Source organism: Lygodium microphyllum, chromosome 1 (genome assembly GCF_053477565.2).
Source record: "Lygodium microphyllum isolate KBCC chromosome 1, Lygodium_microphyllum_v1.1.10, whole genome shotgun sequence".
NCBI classification, from domain to species: Eukaryota; Viridiplantae; Streptophyta; class Polypodiopsida; order Schizaeales; family Lygodiaceae; genus Lygodium; species Lygodium microphyllum.
In genome coordinates, this window is record NC_141135.1 from 147,828,731 (window position 1) to 147,850,372 (window position 21,642).

Here is a 21,642-nt window from a genome sequence, read left to right on the forward strand (position 1 = left end):
CCACGCATACGATACAATTTTTTTAGCAATTTTAATTTTTGTTTGTTAACTCATCACAAGCTCCCGAATAGCAAGAGAATCAGTATCAAAACTTATTGATACTGCAAGACAACCCAACCTTCAAGCCAACACAGAATGAGTGAAGCTTTGAGCCCCACTGACTGCCGGCTTTAGTATTCCCAATGTGACGGCAAGCCACAGCAGCAACCAAAGAAGAGTCCAACCCGCCTGAAAGTAGCACTCCAAATGGTACATCTGTCATAAGTCTCTTTATAACAGCCTGTAAGACAGATGAAGAAAAATGGGGTACAGTAAACATGATAAAGAGACTGTCATCTCTTACATCCACATTTATTATAATGCATATCTTTACATTTATGTTAAGAACAAAAAGCTTCACTTCTAGAACAAGAAAACTTTAATGCTACAAGCAAAAAAAGGTAGAGAAAGAGAGATACAGTGCATGAGTTGAACCACAGCACTTAAAGCTATACAAGACTCTTTAACTGTGGGACCATTTCCTCATAATAGAAACACAGCTTACTGAAATAGGATAGGACATCCAGTCAACATGAGCCAACAAAAAAACTTTCACCAGAAAGATTTGACTAGGCCAAAGCAAGCATCTTGCATACATGTCCTCAATTTGACGTGGAGTGCTCTGTTGCCAATTTTGAGTTTAAAAAACTAAAAGGCAGGACAGACTCTTCATTTTGGTGCATGTGTCTAATCATTAGGTATCCAAATATTCTGAATGACTTTCCTTTGTCGGTGGAATTTGTAGTTTCATGCTTGATTTGGGTTGATTGCCCTATCATATTCAGCCAACAATACTGCTTTGCACATATGTCATAGCCATATTTAAGGAAGCTCTGGGTTGTTTGAAGCATGCACCAAGACTTTGCATACTTAGCGAGTATGTAAAGTTGTTGACTGCTGATCGTGGCTAGATGGTTTACGTTGAATAAATTTTTGTGTGCTCATGTTGTCTGAATGCTTTACTCTATCCTGGAAAACAGTATTGTTATCATAGAACTGTAAAGGAATCCTTTGCTAATTATAAACTTCTGCTACCTAGAACTGTAAAGGAATCCTTTGCTAATTATAAAACAATAATTTCCTCGACAACCTACAAAAATTGTCCAAATCTATCCCCACTACAATGTGAATACATGTAATAAATTGAGTGTACAATTAAACCTCTTTTTGTGATGAAGTCAGCCTTCAAAGGCTAAATAATAGGATGCACATAAAACAGGTGCAAAGAAATTAGATGTTCAATCAGTATTTACGTTCTTACATTTTCAAAAGCCTGCCTCAACATTAAAGGATCGTAAGAAGCCACCGGGATAGACTCTGAAAACCATTGAGGCTCATAGTACCTGCGTAATTTTCCTGGTCCAGCATCAAACATTTAAGTTTTTCATACCCCCAACCAAAACAAAACAAAAAAAGAGCTTGGTTCACACAAATGAAGCAGACTGTGAAGCACAAGTATGCAACAAATTCTCGTTCAACTCTAGCCTTAGTTATGATCAGAAACCATGCACAGAAAGCCAGGATCAACACTCTTATCTTTAACAAAGCCTTTACTAGTCTGAAATCAATGTGTAGCTTTGATCTCCAATTTGCAAGTCAAGCACCTGGCTCAAAGGGGTAGTCTGAAATCACCAGGTGTAGCTTTGATCTCCCATATGCAAAATTGCAAGTCAAGCATCTGGATTGAAGGGATATCAGCCCTGATAGTTATAGAGCCCCAGTAAAGATGAGGGATCAATGTACCTTCTTGGAAGAACCTACATTGTACAAAAGTTAATTCTCCCTTCGTAGCCAAGTTACCCACTAGAAGAGTTTCAAATCCAGTCAATCCAATTGTTGAAGACCCTTTATCTAATAAAACAGTGCTTGAGGCATCAACTTGGATGATGCCCTTGTATGACTAGACAATCCTTGATATGCTCAATTCAGGTTTTCTAATGCATCACTAGTACCTACATTCTCCAAAAAAATACTGAAGTTTTTTCACCATTTTTTATTTTTTCTTTTTCCTTTTTAAGGAAAAGAAAGCCCCTTTCTTTTGAGGTGAGACATATACACAAGAATGCCTACAACGAGGTGCCTATCATCCATATATTAGCCAAGAGACTGGCATTACTCCTATGCAAAAAATAAGATAGCTCACAAGCCTAGCGAACGACAAAGCTTGATCTCACCACCTTTCTCCTCCTCAGCAACCCTACTAAGGAGAACTGATTGAATATTTGAGCAAGCAATAGCCCAAAATTTCACAAACACCCCATGTGTTAAAGCATACCTGTCCAAACTAAGTGATGCATGTCGCAAGTTTTGAACCCCAATTCATCATGATTGTGAGCCTAAGTTTCAACAGCTAGACCATCACCATTGAACTGAAATTTATGTCATTGAATACCTTAGGAAAAAACCTTCCTCAAGGTAAAAATACACATTCATCTCTATATGGGACTACAATACATCAAAATGAAGCCTAATATGAGGGCTGAGTACACAGCCAGTCTAGTGGGCTGTAATGCCAAATCTTACATGGAAAAAGGTGCCAAATTCCCAAATAAAAATGAAGGCATCTCTCCTCCTCTTCATGTATTATAAATCGCCCTGAAATCTCTTCCATCAGCCATAACATGCATGGATTAATCTCTATCCAAATCCTGGAAAGGGTCTTCGGCATAGAAATCTCCCACAAATCACTAGCACAATTGCATCTCCGGGTCCAAATGAACCAAGCAATAATGGTACCAATCATCTCCCCACCTCTAGTGATCCCCCTCAATCCACTATCTGTAAGAAACATAATATGGGAATCATGCTCAAAGTGCCAATGATAAGAAAAGAATGACTCCCTTCAAAATCCTCATATGCACATGTTGAACTTGGGTCTCTCTCCATGACCAATGATAAGAAAAGAATGACTCCCTTCAAAATCCTCATATGCACATGTTGAACTTGGGTCTCTCTCCATGACCCAAGCTTTTCCTCTCCAAGTCACTATCACAATCTCAGCTATACTATGGAAGATCATCCTAAGGGTTCTCCAAAACTCCTAGCCCCTAGGGAAATCCCATAGACAGTGTCTCTAAGTTTCCTCTAGCTCTCCACATCTCACACAAGCTACACAAAACCTATCATAGCCAAGCCATGTGCCAACTACCAAGTGGGACCCCTTAGAAATAATTTTGAACTCCATAACCCTTCTTTTCAAGCACCAAAAAAGCTTCATCTAAAGGCAACAAGGTGGCAGCACCTAGACCCAAGCGTTAGCAAGGAGAGGGCAAAGTGAGCAATCTGACTGTGACAATTAATAATGATGGCAAGGGCACATGGAGAGCTCGCATGAGGTTGTGAGATAATGGGGATGAGAATAAATGATTCATTTTTAGATAACATTCTAAGCCATATCTAAGTTGTCCTACCAAAATCCTAGTAATTACAATTTAATTTAATGAATAATTCTTTGGGGTTGTAAAAGAGAAGAAAGAAAGCATGCAATACTACAAGTTTATCTTTTCCACTGACCGTGAATAAAACAACAAAAAATTAACAATGAGTTTCCATCTATCTTTTTTGTAGTAAATGCTACAATTTTATACTAAACACTTCCATTGAGCCCATGCATAGTATGAAATCAAACATACTGTGCAGAGGCATACAAACTATACGTATACTACCTTGTAGACATTACAAAGAACATATTGACTCACATGGAGTAACTTATTTTCGCATAGCTTGACTAAGTAGGCATAAGTGCATGCATTGTGGTGGTGATGGGCTAGCCTAGTGGCTGTCTTGAGTCTCCAAGCAATTGACTCTTGGGATGGCTTGCAATTAGGCATAGGAATAGTTGTCAAGCACAAAAGGTACAAGACGGTACTGTATGATAAAATAAGGTACTAAATGGTACCTTAAGATTCTATAACGTATAGTACAATATTAGTACCCAAAAAAAAGTTGAATTTTTATTAAAACTACAAATGATAGAAAACATGTTTGAAGTCAAGTAACAATGCCATTACAAAATAAGATGAATACGTGAGGTTACAAGCCAAAATTGACATATGCTAGGCCCTGTGGTCGCATGCAATACAAGAACATACATGGATAGATCATAGATAAGAGTGGATACAATCGTACAAAACAAAGATCTAGAGTGAGGCATCACTATCATCATCATCAAGACCATCTAAGTGCTCATAAAGAGGGTCTGAAGATGAGTCCTTAGAATCAAATGGTGAAACACTCTCATTCTCATCCTCATTGATGAGGTTACCATATTCATCAAATGATAGCTCCCTAAGCAATGCTTGTTGTGTAGACAAGGAAGGGATGTTATCACAAGGTGTAAGATGAGAGCTACTAGAGCTCCACTTCATATGTTTGCAACCACTTGAACCACCCCTCATAAAAAGATCAACCCCTTCTCATCAACCTCCTGCTACACGCTCAGAAGAGTATCAACCATCCACTGGAAGGTATCAACATTCACCTACACAATGCACATAAAGATTGTAAATACTAAATTGTAAAGTATAAAGTTAAAAATAGCGAGTTAAAACTTGACTCATCATTTTAAATTTATGAATCATGAGTTATGGTTAAATGTTTATCTACTTTGGACTATCCTTGCTAAAGCATGGCCCTCATCATGCATAAGTTAGTACGGCAATAGACTAGCTGCCCTAACTGTCGTGTGCTAAGTCGATTGCGAATCTTTGTGCATGAGAGAGAAGACACTCTAGTTTCTCTCCCATGAACCTCAAAGCAATCCTAGGCAAGGATTCTCATGGCCAAGGGCTGAAAAGTCTCCAACATGTATGTATCCAAACTCCTGCCACCAAAAGAGAGGCTTCATAAGTGAGTCTCTTCTCCACCAAGTCAAAGAATCAAATGCCACATATCCTCTTTGATTTACGTAGCATCCAAACTCCTCTAGCACTGCATTGTGGTCATCCGTAGGCAGCATAAGAGTCAAATATGCAAGCTAGTTTGAACAGAGATCTCTATCATCCATGATCGCCGACAACTTGTAGACCAGATATACCAAAGCTACAAAACCATAGATGCGCTTATGCATCCCTACCCATCCCCTCTCTGCAATCTCTAGAATGTGTACACTTTGTGTCTCTGTGATCATTGTGCACGTTTGCACCTCCACCAATGCCAGCAGTCTAAAGAAGTGACAATTGAGCATTCTAGGAAGAATGTCTTGATCTTGGACAAGGTATGCAACATGGACAGCAAGCTGATAATGTTGGTTTAGACTAAAATGTGGGTCCTTTTAAGGATCGACTGAGGACATCAACTAAATTGTTTGGCAATTGGCAAATAATCCTCAATTCATGCGATTTTTGAACCCCTTACAGAAGGGCAGCAAAGGCAAGGAGAGGAAAACATCTTTAAGAGCTTCGGGCCAGCAAGATGCATTGAAGGAAGAGCCAATACAGCAACATGACATTCCAAATGTGGGTAGTGAGCATAAGCAAATGATGCTCATGGGCAATTGATGCATATGCAAAGCCAATTGGGAAATGCCAATCCAATGCCTTTCGGGCAACCACGGTACTTTGGTGGTGACACTAGGTTCCATGCTACAATGGGTCAGGGGCCACATACGAGGATGTATGGCACAACTCCTTATGGTATGCAACAACCGATGTGTGGTGTGCAAATCCGCTATGTTTGGGACTCGTGGTATTCATGTTGATCGTGCAAATGCTTCATATAGTGTTGGTCATGAGGAAAATGTAGATACTAATGCATGCAATGTAGGGAAAAATGTATCTTGGTGTAATGACCAAAAATCGATGATCCAGAGCATAAAGTAATTGAAATGTATAGTTCCAGAGCTGCAGATCCAAACATAGTGACTAGTAATACTAAATAGTAATCCCCTGGAAAACATAATATTAGTGACAATACCTTGACTGTATATTGAATACATCTTAGATCCACTACATCTAAAGCTGTCCGTCACTAAGGAGTAAAGATGCTAGTTCCCTCACGAGAATCAAATAATACTCTGAACCCCTACTTTGTTGAACCTAACTGAGCTCCATTCAAAGTCCACTCTAGCTGAAAAGCATCAAGGTAAAGCTACAACAACTGAGGATGGTCTGCCAAGTCATCCAACTCCATCCATTTAGCATCCATTGGTGAATATTTCTGAAACATCATCAAATACCAACTGGAAACCTTACCCCTAATCTTTCTCTCTATGTGCATCAATATCTGGTCAAGTACTAATACCTCATCCATCTCCTCAATCTTAGGCCGAATCTCGGCATATACATTCTCTGGCACATCACCATGAAAAGGCCTCAATAAGCTCACATGAAAGGCATTGTGTATCCAACAGTGTAGACGCAATTTCAGCCTATAACATGCTACAATGTCCATGATAACCAGCACTATCACATACATTTGCATGACCAATACTAAATCCTTATGCTCCAACACCCCCAAGGGATGTAAATACACTTCCATATGCCCACTTTGTGCCCCAAGGATCATCCCTATGCTGCCATACATGGGATTGTGCATTCCACCTAACATACCCAAATACATTGGTTGTTGAGAACCATGCATTGGCTGTTGCATACCATAGGGATTCATGCCATACATTCCCGTATGCAATCCTTGACCAACCATTAAAAATGGTGCCACTCCCAAAGTGTCCTTGCTATCCCATGTTTGCATTTGCATGAATATCCTGTTGTGCATAATCCCAATAGTTGGCCATGCATTTGCATTTCTTGTCCCACAAATACCAAGTTCCAACTATTTGTGCTCATGAGCAACTTTGGGCTCTTCCAATGGAGGCTTAGGCATTTTCTTCTACTCTTCCAGCTGTCCCAAAGCTATAGAAACTGTCTTCTTCTCTTTGCCTTTCTTGTCCTTCTTTGGGGATTTCAAGAATCAAGTAAACTAAGGATCCTTTGCTAATTCAGCAAAGAGATTTGCTGCGCTCCTCATCTGATCTTTGAACCTATCATCAAATTCTTCATTTGCTAGTCATCAACATTTTAAGGAATGGAAGTCCTTGCATTTGGGTCATGTTCCACATTTTCAGCTTGCCTTTCACACTAAGAAACTTGTCCAAGATCATGCATTGCATTTCCCCCTTCACCACGTGAATGACCAAACTAAGATGCATTATCACCACTTCATTCCATATCACCAAGTGAAGACATACTTGCTGTAATCAGCAGCTGAGCACAATTTCAACAATAATGCAAAGCTTCTGGCTTGCAATCGGGTGCTTCAAGCCCACCAATTCAAAGGATTTGATGGTACTGTGGCAATGAAACCATGAAACCAACCTTCCTCCTTGAATAGGGTAGTAATAACCTAATTATAACTTAATTATAGCAAGCAATAGTTAATAAAATGCTGAAACACAAACATTTACCAATCAATCGACATTGGAAACCCTGTTGGCCCAAAACTGGCACCCGTTTCGATATTTCTTTATCTTTAATTGAATTGAATTTGAATACAATGGAATTTCTTCAATCCCCTTCACAATCCAAAAGCTCCTTGCTATCACAATGACCAACAAGTCTTCAAATTGATTTGCCCCTCCATTTCCTCAAGCAATTGGCATTCACTAGCTCCTTGGGAAATGAAATTTGCCCCAAATTCAAATGTTTGCCGGTCCCTCACTTGAATCTTTCTGAGAACTAATTCTCAGCCCTGAAAATTTAAGTCTTGAGGTTTCAATCTCCTAGCACACTTCCCAAAATTGCTATCAAACCTTAATTCTGCTAGGGTTTACAACAAAGAAAAATACAATTTCTCAGCCTCCAAGGATTAGAATGCTAAGATCTTCGGAGCAAGGCTAGGAAATGGATGGAGAATGAGAGAGAATGCTAAATAGAGAGAAAATTCAGACTTCCATCGCGAAAAAATGGAAGAAATCAACTGCTAACCTATCTAAAAAACTATCCCCATTGATGGAACACACCGAATATGATGTTTATTTGGCTAAAACAGCCCTCAAACTGTTGTCACCTACTACTGTAGTCTCTTCAGGGCATGTCATCAGCTCCTAAAGGGTCTCTTGCTGGCTAGAAATGGCCTATCAACTATTGTACCAGCTATGCCAACCTCCTATCTATCTCTTTCAGCTTGCATAAGGTTGGAATGACCCTCTCTCTCTCTCTCTCTCTCTCTCTCTCTCTCTCTCTCTCTCTCTCTCTCTGTGTGCCTCAAAAACGACTTTCCCACTCGCATGGGCAAGTTTTGCCAAGTGACAGCCTTCTAATCCCATTTTCCAACATTATCTACATTATTAAATCAATTTCAGCTTTAAAATTAAAAAAATTAATTTATTAAGTATTTTAGTGCCCAAATTTTTTGTCTGACCAACCAATAATTAAATTGGCTAGGCCAATTCATCTCCCAAGTGTTCTAAAGTCTTCTTTAGCACTTGGATTGGCATTAAGTACCATTACATACCAAATCCCTAATGTCACCAGCTGTCAATTATGGCTAATAAAATGTCTTCGACCAATTTCTAGCACCACATACCACCTAGCATCTGTGCAACATTCCTTAAGACAACTTTTGCCTTTGACCCATTGATTTCCTCGGGTCCTTGGCTTGTGCAACACATACTTAAACATTTAATTAAAAATCAATCCATATGTTAAGTAGAGCAATCAAAATTTCACATCCTCGTGACATAATTTGTCTTTTATTTTACTTTTTTGTTCATTGATTTAAAATTTCTCAAGATGTGGTTTTATTTTTTGCACATGCAAAAGGCAATTCCACAAATTCCACCAGTCAAACCAGTTCATAAGCCTACATTGGTGGCTATCTAGGATTCTTGCCATGATGATAGGAGTGTGTTCAATATGGAGCAATGCAAAGAGTTCAATCTGGAAGCTAGCACATGGAGCTTTGGAGCTTTGAAGATTCTTGTGGTTTACCAACTTGGAGAGTTTCATTGATAGGCATCCTAGGACTAGGAAGCTAGTAGCTAGATGTAGACTTGAAACCTATATAAAGGCAAGTAATGGTCCCATCTATTTTGATGTGTGCTTTGATGTCATCCAAAACTATGAACTAGATCAAGTTTGATGGGGTACTAGATAGCAAGGGAGTAAAAATTTGGTCAAGTCACTCTCACTCCTAAACTTCTGAAGCAAGCTTTAGGTGTTCGACGAGGATCAGGAAAGTATAAAAATTTGTTCAAAGTCTCCTTGTTCAACCAATAGTGGAGAGAGAGGTCAAATTTCACAACAAATGGATTATTGTTTGTAGCCATAGAGGAGGAGGATCTTAGAGCCACTACACAAGTCTTAGATAACTTGTTTACTTACCACAAACCCAACACTCATACAGAAAGGATACTCAAGGGCTTCATGGAGGATGTCCTATCCAACAAGCTATCTAAGGAGGATTTGAATGACTTTTGGTTAGATCAAGTATGTGAGTCTCTTGCCAAGGCACATAGGGCTCTTCCCAAAATTCCTGACGAGAAGCTCATTGAACCAACCTTCCTCCTCAGATAGGGTGGTAAATAACCTCATTTAGCACAAATTACAGCAAGCATAAAATTCACATAAACTAAAAATGCACACTTTACCACTTTAATCTTGGATATTGCACACCCTGTTCGCCCCAAAATTCACACCCCTGACCTCCTCTGCTAATCCAAGTGCCTCTTGCTATCAACACTAACCAACAAACCTCCAAACCAATTTGCCCCTTGGTTTGCTTCGAGATTCACCTTCACCCAGCTTCTTGAAAGACAAGTTTAGCTCCAAATCTAATATTGGTTGGCTAGCCTCTTGAATCTCCCTAAAATTCCTCAATTTTAGCTGCTGAAATTCGAATCATAGACCCTCATATTTGAGCATACACCTCAAGGCGGTTGTCAAAACCCTAATTTCTAGTATAAATTAGGATTTACAGTAGACATAAACTGACATCTCTTTCTCTGATGACTCACCGGTTGGAAAATACAGAGATAGCTTGAGAAATGGCTACAAAATGAGAGAGAATGCTATAAAGAGAAATTTCAAAGTTTCATCACGAAAAACAATTAAAAATTGTTGTCGCCCTGCTCAAACAGCCATGGAACTTATCATCTATATCTTAGGACCATTAGAAAAATTGTTGTCCCCTCCTATATGCTATCACACCAGAAGGTACCTTGGGCTGCTATCACCTACTCCTAGAGGGCTCTGAATTGCTATCACTTGCTGTAGAACCAATCCTTGGTGGTTGCAAATCACATTAACAACCTCTCCTTGCTCTCTCACAACCTCCTTCTCTCTCACAATGGCTCAAATAGACTCCATCAACCCCTAAAAACGTTATTTCCACTTGCATGGGCAAGTTTTGCCAAGTAACAACCTTCTAATCCTATTTTTCAGCATTGTCCAACTTATTAAATTAATTTTCAGAATATTAATTTTAAAATTTAATTTAATAATTATTCTAGTGCTCAAAAAATTAATTTCACCAACTAATAGTTACATTGGCAAGGAGGATTTGTCTTGCAAGTATCCTAGAGCAATTATTGACCCTTAAATTGACATTCATTAATTAATTAATGTCTAGTCTCTAATGTCACCACGACTGATATTAGTGGCCAATAAATTTGTCTAGGCCCAAACTTGACACCGGGTACCATCTCGTACCTATCAAACATAACTTATTGCAACTTTTGCCTTTGACATCTACTGCATCCTCGAGGTCCTTGACCTATTACCATGAAATAACTGCCATGTGTATCACATGTGCTAAACAACCTTGCACATTTGATTAATAACTTAATCAAATGCTATCGACAAGATTAAAGCATCTTGGGACTGGAGAGGTTGATTCAATTCATTCAGATTGAGAGAGAGAGAGAGAGAGAGAGAGAGAACAAGCTACTAATCAATTTGTGCAGCAATGAAGACTTATATGGGGAAAGCAAAAGCAACCAACACCTTTCAAAAGACGACAATAGAATTGACCTCTCTTGGGGCTAGCAACTGCATTTTGGAGGCTCTCGCACAGCAAGCGACAACTTCCTAGCAGTCCTAGACAAGGCGGCAATCATTCTAAAGAGTCTCCCACAAAAAAATCAAGCATTTCTCTCTCTATAGCATTCTCTCACCTTCTCCGGCCTATTCTTTGATAATATCAGCCATTTGGAGCACATCTCAACCAAATTCGGTGGACAACAAATGAATTTCTGACGCAGTAAACCCTAATTTACAATAGAAATTAAGGTTTAGCGACCACATTGGGACCCATGCCAACAGTTAGAGCATTGTAGACTGAAATCAACAGCTGGAATTAAAGGAATTTCCAAAGATTCCAGATGCCAACTCATCCCATTTGATTTGGGGCAGCATTTGACTAGTCAAGGGTCCAATTGTACAAGTCTAGCTGAAGATCAAGGGGCAAATTGCCCAGGAAGCTTGCTGATCATTTATGATAGCAAGGGGCATTTGGATCAGCGAAGGAGATTGAAAAATCTTAGGTATACTCCTTCCAAATGCACTATAAGTTAAAGAAATACACAAGGGTATCAATTTTGGGCCAACAGGGTGTCCAATGTAGAGATTGTATGGTAAAATGTGCATTTCAATTTTTGTGAATTTGCTAGTTGCTGTAATTAAGTGCTTAATCAGGTTTTTCACCACCCTCTCCAAGAAGGACGGCTGGTTTCATCAAAAGCATACACAAGAAGAACATTAGTAAATTCGGGTGGTCTTAGCACATTAGAGCTCTTATGCGAGAACCTGAAATAAAACAAAGAACAAAAAAGAGACTGGAAATGTAGAAAAAGTGTGAACACAAGAGAACTACCATCATGAATTCGAGACAACTACATGACCTACATACCCAAATTGAGGAGAAAAAAAAGTAGATGCAAAAGCTAAGAGAAAAGTTACAAGAAGTTGAAGTTTTGAGAAAAACAAATAAAACTATTCGAGCACAAATTGTAGATCTCATGATGCAACTTTCACCAGAGAGTTGGCAGGAGCTCATCAAGCTCAAGCACAAATGAAGGTAGATAGCCTTCATAGGGCTTCAAGACACAATTAGGACGAGTCTCACGATTGCAATCAATCAAGTGGAAGAGAGAGCTAAACAGGCTTTATGAGGAAATGCCAACTTGTTACTGACTTGGCACATTCCCTTCACAAGGAATGCCAGTTCAAGCTTCATGTGGCAACCTATAAACATGCACTATCATTGTAGAAGGGATCTATCATCGGGCCATTTGCATTCTATATTCTAGAAGCATAGAGGATGTAGAGGAACTAAAAGCTTAGTTGGGGCTTGCTATAAGTACCTTGGCCAACAGCTTTAACTATTTCAACTAAAACCCCAAAGGATGCATACCCATAGAGTAAGTATATAACCAAGTAGGCCTATTTCTTCCAATATCTCGAAGAATGCATACTCTATTTCTATTGCTTGCACATACATTAGGAGGGACTCAATTGGGGCCATAGCATAAAGGAGTAATGGCCAGTACACAATCATACATCCTTCAACTACCACCCAAACAAGGTATTGTTGCTTAAGCAACTACTAAAAGTCCACCATGGGTCTCCAAGGCACTGCATGCACTAGCTATCAATCAAAAAACAAAGAGAATTTATGCAACAGCATATCCTGCTGTTCACTTATCAAAAATATGACTTCATCAAACCCCCTTGGATCAGCCAAAATTTCTTCCACACATTAATAGCCTGCAGCCACTACTCAATCCATGGAAGCTAAGGTATACAAGCAGATAAGAACAAGATAATCCCTTTTTCATAGAAAGAAGCAAAGATTTTCAACACCTTCTTGGTGTCAATATGGTATAAATAACATCATGTTCATCAAAATCTGCCAAGTTATTCTAATTATGTTCCACATATTCATCAAGTAAAGTACTTGCAAAATCAAATAGATGTTCCCAATCCAATTCCTCAGAGGAATCCAATTGAGCAACTGCCTGGGCATTTAATAACAACTAATACATCTAAGGTGTCAGTGTGGTGATACATGCATAGGGTCAGCCTCAGTATGCTTAGTGCATTTACTGCATGTTCAGACTTTGTCTCATCAACATCTTCCTGCTCCACTCTTTGTCAAACACAATCTGATCAATCAGCTCCACGTTAGTCCCATTCTCCATAGCACACACAAACAGACGAATATATACCTTTGGATATGTTGAGTGACAAAAATGATGGTGCCCGTAGTGCTATCATGAACTCTGCTACATGAAGATCAGGGTCTTCATTGTACTCTCCCTTAAAAACTGGCAATGGGACTACATTTGCTGGCATGTCATCAATATTTTCAGGATGAATCTGACTAGGAAAGGGACCTTGAGTCGCCATGGGGACTTCTGTAAAGAGTGCTTTTAGGGCGTCAATGGAGGCTTCTGCTGCAAGCTCATTCTTAGCTTTGATTTTTACCTTCTCTCTTCTCACGTACCTTTGGACTCGTTCTAACACTTGCCTCTTTATTGCGTCATTCATCGGGGGGTTGGCTCCAACCAGTTGGTCTGGACTCAACAGGATAGTATCAGAGTGGGCTTCAGTCTCTGAGGGATTCTCTGGCCAACATCTCTTCTACTTCCTTCTTTTCAACATCTCTGAATTCATCTTTTAAACCACCACAGAGAGGAAGATATTTTGCCAACATCTCTTCTACTTCCTTCTTTTCAACATCTCTGAATTCATCTTTTAAACCACCACAGAGAGGAAGATATTTTGTTCTGAAAGTATCAAAACTTATTCTTCTTAGAATCGTTGTTGCGTCATTATAATAATGCCAGCTTCTGAGGGTTTCAAGAAAATTCAAGTTGACGTGACTGCAGATCACATGCCAATTAAGTCGATCCTGGAAAGACATACACAACTGCTGAAATTCACAATCTGATTAGAGGAGAGATGCCACCCCGCCGGAGTGGACCTTAGAACTGCTGTGACAGCAGTCACAAATCCTAGAACAGGGCTGACAGTACAGTTGCCTCCTCCAAAGACAGTCAAACTTATACCCTCAGACATATTGAGTGACTCAATAGGAAGAAACCACACACTGCTCAAAACCAGCAGAAAACTCTCAACACACTTCTCAAAACTAGCATGCAGATCCCAAAAAATTTAAGGCAATGTCACTCCAAATCAAATTGGTCCTGGAAAAAGACACACGCAGCTGCTGCAATATCATGATCTGTTTAGTGGAGAGATACCGTCCTGCTGAATGGACCTTAGAACTGCTATGACAGCAGTCACAAACACCAGAACAGAGCTGGCTTTACAGTTGCCTCCCCCTTCTTTCCCTTCCCCCCCTCTCTCTCTCTCTCCCCCCCCCCAAAAAAACACACTTTCGATGGAAGATAAAAACTAAAAAGGGGAGATGGCAAGGGGGAGAGGGAGACTCTTTACGATTTTTGTGGGAAATTTAACTAGCCCTTATATTTCCTCACCTCCAAATGGCATTTCATGAGTTAATCAGAAGCAAGCCCACAAGTCCACCAAAGTCCAACATAGAACACAAAAAGAAGAGTAACAGAAAATAGCCCAACTAAAGAGGATTGATGACTCTCCTTATGAATAAATGGTGATGTAATCAGACCTGTTTTACTTGAATAAATGTGACCAGGTGGAAAGGTCTGAAAACGCTCACAATCATCCTTCAGGGCTTTCATCTCTGAGGCAAACCAGATTGAACCTGCATTGCCACGAGCTGGGTAATTGGACTCTTAAAAAATAGAATTTACCAAAGTGCATGATCTAACAATGCATTGACTCGTCAAGGAAGAGAGGTGTACCATCTATGCCCCAACCCATATACAATGGTGTGATACCAATTGGATCACGAGCAGCCATGTAAGTATCATTCTCGGTATCAAGTAAGACAAACGAGAACATCCCATCCAGCATGGACACCATGTCCTCTCCAACCTCATTATACTGACAAGAAAGTCAAATAACCTCATTCTCAGCTTCTGAGAATGGTTAGTTATAAAGAACACTACATCCAGGGAAAATTAAGCCAAGTAACATGATTAGATATTTCTAATTGAACGAAAAAAAATGACTTGGGATGCAGGCATTGCTAGCTTCTATTCTCACATGTAATAATTACCTCCTGCCACATTCATGTAGATGATATTTGTGTCCCACTTATCATGGCTCACAAGGCCAAGTACCATGATTAGCTATTTCTAATTGAACGAAAAAAAATGACTTGGGATATAGACATTACTAGTTTCTATTCTCACGCCACATTCATGTAGATGATATTTGCATCCCACTTATCATGGCTCACAAGGCCAAGTAACATGATTAGCTATTTCTAATTGAACGAAAAAAAAATGACTTGGGATATAGACATTACTAGTTTCTATTCTCACGCGTAACAATTACCTCCCGCCACATTCATATAGATGATATTTGCATCCCACTTATCGTGGCTCACAAGGCCAAACACTAAACATGAAGACTTCTAAGCGATAGATTTCCATGAATCTCTGAAAGCTGCTGCAGATCCCACCTAAATTATGGTGCTTACTCATGACGTTACAAAGAGAAAATGCTAATGAAAGCTAAGTGCTCATGTATGCTTCGCTGCCCTAATACAACTCAGGTATTTCCATGCTTTCAACAAGCGAGTATTAGAATGAGCCAAGGAGTAAGGCCTTACTAGGTGTGCAAGAACTTCACAATCGCTCTGCGTCCCAAACGCGTGTGGCTTCTTCAATGATGCTTTTAACGATTCATGGTTGTATATTTCACCATTGACCTACGGTGAAAAATTTAGTTATAGCCAAAAAAACCTCACTTCTAAGTTATGGGGTAAATTAGGGATATGAGAACAGTGGCAAACCGTTACAACCACTTTCTTCTCTTCATCATACAGAGGCTGATCTCCAGACGTCGGATCAATGATAGCAAGCCTTTCGTGCGCGAGGAAATGCTTTCCCTGATGGTGTAGGCCACACCAATCAGGTCCCCTATGCCGAAGCCTGCATCATGCACAGTCTCGTCAGCTTGCACGTTCCGGAGACCTTACACTGTAAAGGACTTGGATTGTTACAATAATGATACACCCTGGGACTTTGACAGACCCAACCTGCGTGAAAGCTCGAGGATTCGCAAACGTTTGGCTTGTGTCGGCTCATGGCAGCCTAGAACAGCTAGAATGCCACACATCTTTGTGACACCACAGAGAAAACTCGAAATTCACCCCCTGTGATGCTGCAGTCAGGAACGGGCACCTGTTTTCAGAAGCAGTAAGGAAGGCCAAGTATGAGAGAGAATGTGTGTGTGTGTGTGTGTGTGTTCTAACCCGACACGTCTCGGCTCACTCTCGTGCGGAAGAAAGGAATCCCATACAATGTGGAGACGAAAAGTCTGTACCGTTGTTATAAGTATATATAGCCTACACTCTCGCCCTGCACGGAAGTTCGTTCCACAAACCCATAAGGAAATGCAAAATGAAAAGCTCATGCATCCCTTTCTACATACCCCCCCCCCCCCCCCCCCCCGTCTAGTTGGCTTTTTAGCATCAAAGCCTCCTCTCCTCCCATCAAGAAGCAGAATTACATCTCTTGCATTTAATGCTCAAAAACAATTTTTGTTCATGCGACAACTGAAGCCAAGGTCTTGCAAACAATTACTCTTTGGAGTATCGCTTCATAGTGGAAGCCCTTGATTTCAAAATGCTCCCTATAATATTCAAAGGTAGTGAGACATATGAAGCAATGGTCTACTTCTCTTAAAAGGATTGTGATCCTTAACAACACACAAACTACAAACTTTTGTGCAATGATTAATGCAAACTAAGCTACAAAATAGATTTTCATGCCACAATATTAATCATGATCATCAACTACATAAAGAAACACATGGCAAGTCATATCATAGAGAATGATCCTTTCCAAGTCACAAGTATGTTTATCATCTCATGCATGGATACTACTCCTTAAGACTTTCGTTCTTAGCATGCAATGTGTGCAATTCCCATCTCATCCATATGATGCATTAAAAATGTAACTTTTTCTACCATGTGTATCACCAAATACCAAAAACAATAGACATCATCAATCATTTCTTTACATGCCAACATGTATTAGATTAGTCGTCTTGAAATTTCCTGTGTTGTCTAAGCTACTATCAAGTGCAAACAATATTCCCTACCCAATTAGCAAGAAACATAGTTGTAATCCTAAAATTAGACAAAGCATTAAAAAATCCACATAATCATATGTCACACTCTACTTAAGGCTAACTCATAGTCATCTTTATTAGTGCACCTTACATCCATTATTGGTTGCAAGTTGTTCACCTTCTCCATCCGACCTTTACTTAAAACCCTCACAAATTGTAATCAAATTGTAAAGAAAAAGAAAGGGCAAGAATGGAGATGTAAAAGAAGGAATGATTCTTTGCCCAAAGTTAAAAGCTTGTATACCTTGATATGATAAAAGCTTGAAACTTATCCTAACAATTTAAAGCTTTGATCCATTGTGACATGAATTTTCCATCCAATTACAATATTTAATATCCATTTTTCTATAAGGTCAAATAATTCCTTTTGTTTAACTAGGTGTTTGAACCTAGCCTCTACTCTTGTCTTGTCGACTATTACGATTACATCACTCTATTTCTTTCTTGTGTGTTTAACGTGCCAAAGGTGATACATAAGGTTTGTTTTGAGGTTTGGTGATATTTCTTAAAAACTTTGTATTTGATTTTTTGATTATTTAAAATAATATGTAGTGGATCGCATTACCCTTAAGGAGCAAAGAAGGATGCAAAGTCAAAGCGCTTAGGTGTGACTACAGTCATGAATAAGGTGGAGTGCCTATGTGGCTATCCATACACGAGTAACCAAGTACCTAAAAGTGTATATGTGTTTGTGCTTATTCGTGTGAGTAGAGTGCAACTATTGATCTATGAGTGGTTATTGAAAATAGTGTGCCCAGCTTACTGCTCGTGCACAAACTCACACATGAATTAATTGATTAATTTGCAATATATCCATTTTTTCTCTAAGGAACTTGGTTTTGAACTATGGGTTATAGTGAGCAAGATTTTTTTTCTCTCTCTCTCTCTCTCATGGAGCATTGGTAATCAATACTTATTGAAGGGGGAAGATTGTATGTAGTCATGCAATTCCATTTGCTTTACATGGACAACACATGGTTGTGACTTATGTAATTGAACCTAGTTTGGGGTACGTCATTAATGAGTGATAGTACATATGAATAGTGTTGTTATGAAGGTGATCATCATGAGTGTGTGAGTATATCATGCAATTACGAGTGTGGATAGCAAGGTGACTATGCATGGCTAGATGAACTCACTCATGAGTGGGGTGTGGGTATCTTGTGAGTATTCCGGAAACGAATATGAGTGGGTGCATGAAGGTAACTACAAGCAATCGTACAATGATATCCCCAACCTTCATGGGCAAGGATGGGACCTTACAAAGGGAGGGGGGTTAAAGGTTACAAACAAAAACTTACCCCTTAATTTAATCAATCCCTCCTTGTCACACAAACTGCCACCACCTCATCATCGTTCACAATGTCAACTACTTTGAACTTTGGCTACCCTTAATTTAATCAGTCCCTCCTTGTCACACAGACTATCACCACCTCATCATCGTTCACAATGTCAACTACTTTGAACTTTGGCTACCATTACTATGCATCATCATCATTGAACCATCGTGAATTTATTGAACCCCCTTAAAATCATCATCACAAACTGAACCATAGCATAACTTATTGTTGAGTGAACGACCATTTTGCATTATCATGAATGTCATCGGGAACAAACCAAAATCATGATCATCACCATGCAAACACAAATTGAGTAATAAGATTGAAGTGAGTTGCAACAGTTGCTCTCCACAAAGAGAGAAAAAGGAGGAGATGAATGGCTATTAGCTAATATCATAGGATGCATGGGAAGCCTTTAGCTTAAGGTGTGGGGATTTTGGATGAATCACGAGAGAGAGAGAGAGAGAGAGAGAGAGAGAGAGAGAGAGAGAGAGAGAGAGAGAGGATCTACTCTACCCTTACCTTGGCAAGAAGAGGAGAGAGGGAGCCTTGTGTGCCTTCTAGGCAAGCATAAGGTACCCATTCTTAGTGAAGTCCATGAAGTAAGTTGAGTCAGGACGTTGGAGACTCAAAGGAGTATATAGCATGGCACCTAAAAGAAGTATATCTAGAGAGCAGTGAAGTTGCACAAACATAGGGAACCCCTTCGACTCCAAGCAATATCGAGGTGCCTTGGTTTAAAGTTAAAGAAAATAGTATAAGAGTAAATGATATTTGTATCATGGCTAGGTTAACTTGCTCAAAGCATGAGTTGATAGTTTTAGAATCACTACTTGTAAGTGTGGTCTCAAAGGACAAGACCCTTAAAGGCTCTAAGCATTAAGTATTTGTGGAAAATGTCATGGTCTTGAGAAGAGAATTATTGTAAAAGATATCTCTCATAGAAGAATAGTTGGATTTCTTGGTAAAAGGATGATTAAATTGCATTTGAGATTAGTGCTAGAAATCCATGCAAAGGAATAGATTTGCCTTTAGCTTTGCTATTATTGGTATTTGTAGAGACGAGAATTAAAAGTCGTGTTTTCCCCTAATAAGTGATTGATCATAATACCTCCCTAAATGACTTAACTACTATGAATAAATATAGAAGCCTTGTTAGCATGAGAAGTTGCAAAATTTAATGAAAACTTATAATTTTGTGACCAATTTAAGGATGTAAGAGTGAATTTTTTTGAAATCTTAATTAGCTCTGCTTCTTGCTTTAGAAAAGGCACGATTTCCTAATTTGAAGATAGGTTGTTTTGCCTTGTTTTTGGTTGACCTTGAAGAATTCCCTAAGGGGGAGAATTGTTCTCATTTTGAGGGGTTGTTGAATAAGTTTTGAGGCATGGGTGGATTGCCTCCATGATTGCACCATGGAAAAAGGATGCTGGTAAAAGCAATAGACTAAATTGGGTACTCCTTGATACACCGGTCAAACATCCAAGTGGTGAGAAGGCCACCATGGAATGTTGGTAAACTTTTACCACGACATGCAAGTTAGGGAGTCTTTGGACACTCCACATTGGGCCTAGGATAGAGATGGAAAACCTTTGTGGCCTAACATTTGCGGACATTGGAGGACCTTGTTCTAGATAAAGGGTGGATTATGGATTGTGTCCATGGGACTTGGACATAGGTATCCAAGTGTTTGGATGTGGGTCTTGGTGTAAGGGATAGAACACTAGATTAGCATTGCACCTTCGAGAAGGTGCGAATAAATACATTATTATTACTATCTTCTAAAGATTGTTTAATCTTGTCTTTGTTTTTGTGTGTAAATTACGTAAATGAACCTTGTGTTAAGTGGTCAATATTTACAACGGATTGACATGTGTTAGAACCCTTTCTTGCTCAGTAGCACACTTTCTAGTAGAGTTCTCGTTAATGGATATTAGAATGAAGCCAATGCTTTGGGTTGCTAATAATTGAGGTTTAAAAACACTAGAAGAGGATGCTTTGTACCTCTACAATGCTAGTTATGACTATTGTCTTGTCACCTGGATTCTCTACAACTCACGTGTCACTCTTTATGAAGTAGTAAATGATTCAAACCCATGCCAAGAAATCCTCCACCACTCTTGAGCTTGCCCACATAGATTTGTGTAGATCTGTATGCACTCCATCATTAGGCAAGGTTATGTGCCTTATGTTGATTGTTGTTGATTGCTCTATTAGTATGGGCATTCTTTTTCAAAGCTAAGCTGAGGCTTTTCCTCCATTTTGTTATTAGAGGAGAGTGATGGAACTTGTAGAGTTTGGACTATGATAGTGGATTATGGTGGGGAGCTTGACTCCTATGAGTACATGTGGTACTGCTTTTCCCATGGCATTTGGGTGGAGTATTTAACTATTTTCACACCATTAGTGAATGGTGTGGTAGAGTGACAAAACATGACATTGTTGGGGATGGCTCACTTCATGCTCGAGCATTGTGGGTTGCCTTATACTCTTTGGGATGAAGTTGTGTCCATCATGGTTCACATTTGCAACCATTCTCTTTGACAGCAATTGTCTCTAGCATTACTCCTAATGAGGCTTTTCATAAGAAAGGCCTTCATGTTTTTTGAGACTAGTAATGCTTATTTCCATGTACCTAAGGAGAAGAGGGGAAAATTGGACTCTAAGTTGAAGCTTCACCTCTTCATTGGCTACAGCCAAGTCACTCGAGGCTATTGCCTTTCTAATATTGTCTTTGGTGCATTTAGAGTTGGCTAGGATCTTACCTTTCTTGAGGATGATGTCCATCATACCACTCTACTCGATGGTCCTTCTACCTCTACTTTTACTAGTATGGAGGTACAACCTTTCATTATTTAGGAGCTACCCCTTCAACCTTGGCTTTTGCTCTTTCTTTTTAACTTTCCAGATTCCCCCTACCCCACTTCCACCTACACCCCAAGTTACTGCAAAGGTTTCGCTTAGGTTAGCTAGTACAGATCCCCCTAGGTTTCACCTATTTCTCCATTGAGGCTTGAGCCTTGGTCACACAAGTTAAATAGATTTGTTAGTGCTAGAGGAGGTTGTTGACAAGAGTGAGC

At 39.5% G+C, this 21,642-nt stretch overlaps 1 protein-coding gene across 3 annotated transcripts in view; it reads right to left on the bottom strand.

Moving 5' to 3' along the window:
* Positions 1 to 16,514, bottom strand: part of LOC148041796 (asparagine synthetase [glutamine-hydrolyzing] 3-like) — a 78,104-nt gene extending 61,590 nt beyond the window's left edge. The window contains exons 1-8 of one of the 3 annotated variants that reach the window (XM_087682457.1): positions 16,413 to 16,514; positions 16,126 to 16,270; positions 15,880 to 16,018; positions 15,697 to 15,795; positions 14,822 to 14,963; positions 14,626 to 14,721; positions 1,301 to 1,395; positions 119 to 280 (exon numbers count right to left, since the gene is read on the bottom strand). In XM_087682457.1, coding sequence (XP_087538583.1) covers positions 119 to 280; positions 1,301 to 1,395; positions 14,626 to 14,721; positions 14,822 to 14,963; positions 15,697 to 15,795; positions 15,880 to 16,018; positions 16,126 to 16,205 — 813 coding nt within the window. In that variant the 5' untranslated portion in view covers positions 16,206 to 16,270; positions 16,413 to 16,514. Of the gene's footprint in view, positions 1 to 118; positions 281 to 1,300; positions 1,396 to 14,625; positions 14,722 to 14,821; positions 14,964 to 15,696; positions 15,796 to 15,879; positions 16,019 to 16,125 lie in introns of all 3 variants that reach the window. The other 2 variants (XM_087682464.1, XM_087682449.1) reach the window with 2 other exon arrangements.
* Positions 16,515 to 21,642: the final 5,128 nt, after the last annotated feature.